Source organism: Primulina huaijiensis, unplaced genomic scaffold, assembly GCF_012295235.1.
Source record: "Primulina huaijiensis isolate GDHJ02 unplaced genomic scaffold, ASM1229523v2 scaffold32979, whole genome shotgun sequence".
Taxonomy (NCBI): Eukaryota; Viridiplantae; Streptophyta; class Magnoliopsida; order Lamiales; family Gesneriaceae; genus Primulina; species Primulina huaijiensis.
Genome location: NW_027357720.1, coordinates 10,614 through 18,778, shown reverse-complemented (window position 1 = coordinate 18,778; position 8,165 = coordinate 10,614). Strand labels below are relative to the sequence as shown.

The window sequence follows — 8,165 nt, the reverse complement described above, 5'->3', positions numbered from 1 at the left end:
ACAAATATTAATTAGTCCAAGCGATATAGTTTGCTGCCGAAAAATGATGTTACCCGCAAGTGTGAGTATACATAGATGTAGACGCATAAACAAAGTGTATTCATTTAGACAGCCACAAGCCCACTTCTTTACTAAAAATCCATATAGCACAACACAAAACTCAATCACTTTACAGCAGGCAATTTAAATGCATAATACATCATGTATATGGATAAACCATCTTAGTAACCCTCAGTGCTCTGGGAAAAAAAAATTCAGGGAATTAAAAACGTGACAGCAGAAACTGCAACAGAAAAGTAGATGTCACTGTTCATTTGGATTCCTTAAATGATTCTGCACCGGTGCTGAGATTTGAAGCTTGAGATATGAATAAGTTTGGATATGAGAAATATGGCTTGTCGTCCATCGAAGGCAATCGCTGAGGTTGGTGATCGCCAGTTTCATAATTGAGAACAGGGCTGCCGCTTGATGAGGAATCATCTTTGGAAACATCAGATGAACGATGAGCTATCGGCTGATGGGTTGAGGGATAGTTTTCAGAGCCGTTATTTTGGCTTGGAGAAGAAAAGGGACTGTCAGAAGACCCAAATGACTTTTGTTTCTCAAAATCAACATTTTCAAACACGCTTGACTTGGATTTGTTGAGATGAAAAGGGTTCTCAACAGTAGAAACAGAGCCATCTTCACTGTTCTTCTTGGCAAGACCACTGATTCGAAGCTGGGCAATGCTAGCTGCTGACCGAGCTGCTGCAGCTGCACGCTCAGCTGATTCAGCTGCTGCTTGAGCAGCAGCCAATACATCCTGTAAATACAAATTATCACCCTTGGAATTTGTGGTGGTAGGAGGCAAATTAGATACCCTGACAGAAAATGGTGATGGCTGTAAAGTAGGAAATAAAACTGGCTGAAACTGTTTATTTTCCACTGAACCAGCTGAAATATTTGGTGATTGCCCTTCTTTTACAACTGGTTTCTCTTGCACCTCATCTTCGGGTCTCAACTGTGGTTGACTATCATTATTATCAGAAGGTTTTGTTTCTTCTTGATCATCAATTTCATATAGAGCAGAGGCAGGAAAAGGAAGCATCTCTGGTGCCGAGGCAGTGCCTTTGTTTGTCTGCAATGGCTGTGTTGGAACTTCTGGAAAATCCATGATGCCAAATCCCTCATCAGAATCTGAATGTTCAGAGATGGCATTTTCTGAAGTAGTATGGGTCGTCGCATCATCCTTCTCTTTCGGAAAGGGTAATTTAGAACCACTGACAAAGCGTGTCGGTCCATTCTAAAAAAGGCCAAAACATCAGATAACAACAATAAAAAGTGGAATCAATAAACAACACCAATCTTACCAACAAGTCTTCATGTGGCTTCAATAATTCACGTTCAGACGCACTTGGGTCCCAATCAAGTTCATGCTCTTCAGCAATTTCTTTTAGCAGCTTCAGGTTCACATCTGGAGCAGGTGCTCGAATAGATAACAGCTCCACCAGCTGTAACATTGAAAAATGTTAAACCGACAAAAGGAGAGACAAACAGAGCTCTGCCTATATAACACACAACAATAGGACAATTTGTGTAACCTGCCGATTCACACCACACTCTGGCATAAGCTCAGTTGCAGCAGCCACAAATTCTTTACCATATTTACCAGCGAATAGTATTTGCGCTTGTGACAACTCAGGAAGATCAGCGCACCTTGGTGCAGCAAAGCACACACTAGAAATCGCTTCCTTCAAGTCCAGTGGACACTCCCTGAACAGCCAATGCAAATAGGTTTAGGTACAAGACAAGTCAAACAACAAAAAACATTCCACCAAATTGGACGGCAGATAATGGCATAATGCGATATATAATTGGTGTCCAAGGAAAAGTGAAGCCTCTACCAGATGATCAAAGAAGAGTGGAACTCAAGCCCATCACTTTAGACTTCACTACCCCGTTCCAAACTAGTATCAACATGGAGTAAATTGAGATGCATGGTGAAATATTCAAGTTCAAAAAGGGTTTATATTCCCTCATGTAATGGATGTAGGTAAAACATTAGGTACTGTCGCGCCAAATGCAAGTGAACATGCCCATAGTAAGTTGAGGTTCAACTAATAAATGATGCAATGTTGCGATTATTATTCAAAGCGGGTGATTATCCTTGACCTAATGATAAATTCTCTTTCAATGGTGAAAAAAAGAGCAGTTTTTTATTCACATCAATGCTCAATAAACAAGGCCACACACAAAAAATAATGATATAAATGGGACAAAAAAGTATAAACCTTTGGGCTTCAATAATTGGAAGACGAACAGAAATTAGCTCACAAAACAGCTCAACTATTTCTTGTGCAGCCATCATCTTTTCTTCTCTTATAATGTGCTCAACCTATAAAGGAAAAAAAACAATGGAAAACATTATTCAGCCAGTAATTGGCAGTCTACCAATGCGTCATCACTTGTTGCACAGAGTTGCACGAGCAACTGAATAGCACAAACGATCATCAGAGATAAAAAGTTTACATTAGTACCCGAATTCGAGCCGTGGCTTCTTGACCAGTCTCAAGGAGCTTGGCAATTTCTCGGCGCATCTGCTTTAATTGCATCTCTCTTCGATTCCTCAGCAATTTTATTCGAGGGGTAGTAAGTTTCAGCAGAGTTTTACTGCCAATAATAACATAAAAAGGGAAAACAACAATCAGAATGCAAATTCACACAACCACTCATAACCGATCACTATATCCTGCTAAATTCAACAGAACCTCTAAAATCATATGACCATGGAAACTAGATTCAAATTAAACCTAACAAAGAAAAACGTGTTCTCCGTCCCGTCAACATTATAGATTACAGGATCCGTGACCATAAATTTTCCACAATTCTCTCTACAATCAACAAGCTGCACACTATAAAAACCCTAAAGAGAATAAAAACTCGATTCACCAATAAAACACAAAAAATTATGGCTCAGATGAGTAGAAATGAGGAATTACCATTTGGCAGCATTAAAGCGTTTGCTGAAGAAGGAATCAAGCTTCGCCATGACAGAGCACCTCAATTCAGATTCTAATTATGATCAACCCACAAAATATTTTGCTTTTCTGGGCAAAATAATTGTGAAGAGCGAAACTTTGATTTATATCAGGAGATGGAAATTAATCAAAAACTATTATACGCCCAAAGATTTCACCAGCTCCATTATGGGCGTGCGCGTGAGAAGCGCGCTGGTAGGCTTTCTTCGTACCGAAGGATCCCCGAGAGTTTTCCTAAAGTTTAAAAATAATTTCCGGATAATAATAATAATAATAATTTTCTCTTTTTTCCCCCTACGACTTATTTACAAAATTTTCCCCCCGAAAAAAGCAATGAAATTATTTTAAATACTATGTTAATCACATAAAAAAATTATATTTGGATCATTAACTGTAATATAACATATTAAAACTTTGTAATGATAGAAAGCAATATTAACAAATAAAAAATCATGGGTTGCTCTCAAAAGGTTAAAATTCAATCAACTTTACTGTGTTGAGCAATTGGATTTTGAAGTTTGAACATTAAACGTGATTTTTCTTGGTTATAAATTTGTACTTCTACACAAATTTTTTTTTTGAAAATATTATAATAGGAAATAAAGAAGAAGTTATTTTAGACAAACTAATTTGGTGACAAAAGTAACTGTTAAAAAAAAATTTTAAAAGTTGACAACTGAATGCACGCAATTATTTGATTTTATTTTAGGTATTTGGTATAAAGTTACGTGTGGCGTTTAAGAGTTCTAATTTAAAATGTAATATTTGAACAACGAAATAATAATCTGAGAAGAGTAAAATGGGAACGCTGTATAAAAAAAATGAGGTATAAAACAGAAATGTTTTCGTAAGTATAAATAAAAAATTTTTTTTGATGCATTTTCAGATTGTGCTATTTTAGTTGTAAGCAAGTAACAAAAATGTCAACTATATTTGATTAATGGGAATGGCTAGCTCTAACATTGCGATGCAAATCTTATTCATCATTTTTATTTCGCATGCAGCTGATGGAATTGGGTTCTCTGCACTCCACACCTAATGTCCGCCGCCAATTGGTCACAAGCAAAGCTCCCTCCGACCCCAATGTCTTCACTTTGATCCCCTCCTTAGTTTATCTATCAAATGATCTCTGATTGATGGATCTACCTGCATCATCAATAATTTACTTGGTAAATAAGAAAACAAGGCAAGCAGAAAAGGAAGAGGTCGTGTTTGTTTTTTTCTGATGGTTTACCTTTTCTAGAAAGGCATCAAGACTTTGAGGTAGCGCCGATAAATCCTGTGGAGAATTGCTGATGTCGAGCAGTTGAAGCAAATGTTTTTGTATGCGCAAGTCATGCAGCTGTCCTTCGTAGTTTCTGGAGTCATCTTTCCAGCAGAAAAAAGCTTCATCATCCTTCCAAGAAGGTCTGTCTTTGTTCTTTACGGTCTTTGAATTCAAGAACCAACTTTTGATCATGTCCCTTGCAGATTTATACTGTATGTGGTTACCAGCAGCATCCATTACATTCTTGATAATGTCATTTTCAGCCGTTCTCCTACGCAATCTCTTATAGAAATAGGATCGAGAATTCGTCCATTCAACAATTTCTCTGATAGCCCCAACATTCGCAAGTGTCGCTGCAGTATCATGAAGATCTGCAAACTTTAAAGCTACCTGAGTGTAAACTGGCAAAAGTTCATGCTCGCGGGATTTTATTTGCTTTTGTAGATCTTCCTTGGTTTCACGTGTTCCAGAGCTTCCGTCTTCCAAACACTTCAACTTCAGATTCATTAGCTTATGATCAAGCCTTCCCATGCATTCTAACAGATCCCTAGTTCGAAACTTGATCTCAATCATACCTTCTGGCTCAAGGATATTTCCTTTAGCCGTCCCATCAGCATATGTTTCGACATGGTCTGGATTAACATTTCTGTCAATGGTCACCCATGCTCCACCCCGAAGCTCGCCCGTTATAGGAATGTAGACAAAAATGGGTTGTCGGTAATTCCGAAGGTTCTCCACTATTTCTGATCCAGTCTGGATGATACCTTCAAAGAGATCCTTTTGTCCACCTGAGAAGCCTCTCCAATTGGCGAGCATGAAGAGTGGCAGCCCTTCATGATTGAAGTCCAATATTGCTTGAGCAGCCTTAGTGGAAGAATCAGGATGCCACAACTGCCCTGCTTGTGGGATGACCCTTTCACAAGAATCTAGCTGTCCAGGATCCGCCGGAATTACTAGCATCTGAGTTAGAGTCTCGGCAGCAATAATTCCTACAGGTATTCCACCAAGTTTACCACGTCCGGTCACGACAGTTCTTGCCCAACCCTCCTGTGTCTCAATGAAGCTATCCTTGTCGAATATGCCTCCAAGCCATTTCCCATTAGCATCCATAGTACCGCGTATCGCTGAAGTGGGATCGCATGAGGTATCGGGTAGATATTCAACAGGTCTCTCAGGAGGATCCGAGGAAGTCAAACTGGGGAGTGGACCACCAGAGTATGGTGGAACGAAGCTTAACCACTTCAAAATTGCTGATATACCCTCGACATCATCAGAAACTGTGAGATGACCAACTCCATTTGTCCCCATAATTTTAGGTCCTCCAAGTTGCATGTTTGAGCTATATACTTCCCGTTTCAGAAGCTTGTTCAGTGCAGAGAAACCAGTCAGAAGGATCGGTTGATCATTCCTTTGAATACACCGTATACCAAAACGAGCAAGATAAGCACCTATCCCAACAGTTGTACCAGTCACATAGGTCAAGGTAAATGTCTCTTCATATGCCCTCAAATACGCACGGGCAATAGCTCCAGTGCCATTTATGACATCAGCAATTAGATCGCCTTCCTTCATCATGGCATCTGAATCAACTTTACCTAGAATAGTGTCTATTACCCATCGGATTTCTCCATTTGGGAGCGTTAACTCATGTGCTATCACATGAGATCCAATCCGTGAATAATCCTCAGGAGTGAAGTAAAAATATTCAAAACCATCCTGCGGATTTGACTCATTAAACCAGCCAACTTTAAAGCAAGATTTTACCTCATCCTCCATAACAATACGGGAACCTGAAGTTGCTGCCAAATAAATAAGCGGTAATTTATGAGAGCAAGCAAAGTTGGTTACTGCCGTAAAAAATGCATTCTCTTCGGGGCCAAATGAACCACTTTTGAAGTTTACATCGTTAGATATGACAATAATGGTCCTCCCTGAAGGAAATTCTGGTGTTGACATTTCCATGCGCCAGGCAACTAAGCCAATATCATTCAACCCAGGCTTTCGCTTAACGAAAACAAGCGGCGAACACCAGACAGCGTCTCTGTCAGCAAAAATAAATTCCTCGGCTCTTATTATTGTTTTATCCGTAGGCTTTTTTATTCCAGGATGCTGGATCCATAATTTGGCCAAAGCTGCCTCAAATGCCTGAAAATATAGCTCTCAAGATCAATGAATTTATCTAAAGATCTGTTCTATGAATATTAGTTTAGTATATACCAGTGGAAAATCATAACAATAGGTTGTCCCATATTTCCAGGCAATCAGACGTTTCTGGTCCATCATCCCCAGTGGCTTATATTGTGCATTCACAGGCAAACAATGTAAGGGACCCCGTCCAGAAGTTGAATAATAGACCATGTTCTTGTTGCTGGAATCCTTAACTTCCCTGTAGATCTGAGAGTTCGAATAAGAAATGTTAATACAATCACAAAATTCAATCTACTAATTTCTAAACGAGTGAAGTCCATAAAGTTGGACAAATCCTATAAATAATACAATCTAATCCGACTTACATGCACAATGCAAGCTTGACCAGTTATATCCGTGACCACAACTCTCCAAGCCCCATTGGCTTCTCCTTCAGAGGATATCCAAAGCTTAACTTCCCACTCACGAACACCTAAACCATACATTTTAAAACCAATCGATGCATTAATCTCATTTGCCATCTCATCCAAGATTTTCTCAACAGCAGGTTCTTCTTGCAATCCCACCATCTGCTCTCTTCTGGAAATGACATACATGCAAGACTATATAAACTTTCAAAGGATTGGCCCCACAATTTTTGTGGATAGAAAGAAGAAAAGAATAAATCACTAGACAAAGCTTACTTGTGATTGGATAAAACATCATCCACTTTTTGCTCCGGCAAGATACAAAGGTAAATTTGAGCATGGTCAGATCTGGAGGAAGAATCAAGGAAACTGAGTTCAAGTGCATCTATTGCAGACATTAAAGACCTCAAAATACTCCTTGAAGTAGAGGACAAAGTTGACAAAGATTGTATAATTCCATCCTGATCCTCAGTTGATAGTGGTTGTCTCACAAGTCCTCTGAGAAACATTCTCTTTATAGGAAGTCGCTTGTCTCGAACGGTATACAGGTGCCAGAGTTTATCTTGAGATGTTGTATAATGTAAATTACCAAACCCCCTGACTTTGTCCTGTTGACAGTAAGCTGATTTTTTTCAGGGAAAACAATAAAAGAATGTAGTCAACAAAACTGAAGATGAATTAAATATTTGCAAACCAGATCAAGGTATGAGGATAGAGTGGGGTCCAGATGGCGCAATATAGGTTCCTCCACATATTCAAGTTTTTCTGCTGACCAATGAAATGAGTGCCTCATAATTCCCTGGACGTCATCTATCTGTATTATAGAGCTGATGACCCTCACTCCTGCATTTTGGAGAGACGAGCTTATTTCGCCCTCCTTTAATACTTTTGTCAATTCCTTGATTATATCTTGAGTCTGAACTTCATAACCACTACAAGAAGGAAAACATAATAAGGTACAGAATGAAGAACCGCTACATAGGCACTTCATAACTGCATGTCAACTCAAAAACCAAATACAATCAAATTAATAGGGATCATATCAAGAATAAAGAAAGAAAGTTCAAGAATACGAGAGGAACAGTGTCGGGAATGGCTTCACATCTTAACATAAAAATACAACTCAATAAAATATAAATTTTTAGACACTATTATTGTTAGAAAAATGAGTTTTGTACTCATTTGAATCGATAAAATAATTCGAACGAGCTACGTAGCAAACGAAATTATTTCTTGATTACCAATTAGGGTGAATGAGAAATTAATTGAGTTCAAATTTTATCGAATGAAAAGATTGAATCGAAAAGATTATATATATATATATAT

At 38.6% G+C, this 8,165-nt stretch overlaps 2 protein-coding genes across 2 annotated transcripts in view; both read right to left on the bottom strand.

Annotated features, from left to right (window-relative positions):
• Positions 1-78: 78 nt before the first annotated feature.
• On the bottom strand, positions 79-3,270 carry LOC140968202 (uncharacterized). Its single transcript, XM_073429088.1, has 6 exons — positions 2,979-3,270; positions 2,517-2,649; positions 2,271-2,374; positions 1,581-1,752; positions 1,350-1,490; positions 79-1,282 (listed from the first exon to the last, which is right to left on the bottom strand). The coding sequence occupies exons 1-6, from the start codon at positions 3,026-3,028 to the stop codon at positions 311-313; spliced, it is 1,572 nt and encodes a 523-aa protein (XP_073285189.1). The 5' UTR covers positions 3,029-3,270; the 3' UTR covers positions 79-310.
• Positions 3,271-3,851: 581 nt separating this feature from the next.
• LOC140968203 (acetyl-CoA carboxylase 1-like) overlaps positions 3,852-8,165 on the bottom strand; it is a 12,240-nt gene continuing 7,926 nt past the window's right edge. Inside the window, exons 8-13 of the mRNA XM_073429089.1 lie at positions 7,534-7,771; positions 7,116-7,447; positions 6,798-7,011; positions 6,502-6,678; positions 4,252-6,429; positions 3,852-4,163 (exon numbers count right to left, since the gene is read on the bottom strand). Of these exons, the coding sequence (XP_073285190.1) occupies positions 4,107-4,163; positions 4,252-6,429; positions 6,502-6,678; positions 6,798-7,011; positions 7,116-7,447; positions 7,534-7,771 (3,196 nt within the window). The 3' untranslated portion in view covers positions 3,852-4,106. The remainder of the gene's footprint in view (positions 4,164-4,251; positions 6,430-6,501; positions 6,679-6,797; positions 7,012-7,115; positions 7,448-7,533; positions 7,772-8,165) is intronic.

What these genes read in the sequence shown, in the direction of transcription:
- LOC140968202 (XM_073429088.1), bottom strand. Translation starts at nt 3,028, where the DNA reads ATGGCGAAGCTTGATTCCTTCTTCAGCAAACGCTTTAATGCTGCCAAA. An exon ending in CCAATTATTGAAGCCCAAAG is followed by an intron (nt 1,753 to 2,270) that starts GTTTATACTTTT and finishes TTGGCTGTTCAG; the next exon opens with GGAGTGTCCACTGGACTTGA. An exon ending in AGTGTGGTGTGAATCGGCAG is followed by an intron (nt 1,491 to 1,580) that starts GTTACACAAATT and finishes TCAATGTTACAG; the next exon opens with CTGGTGGAGCTGTTATCTAT.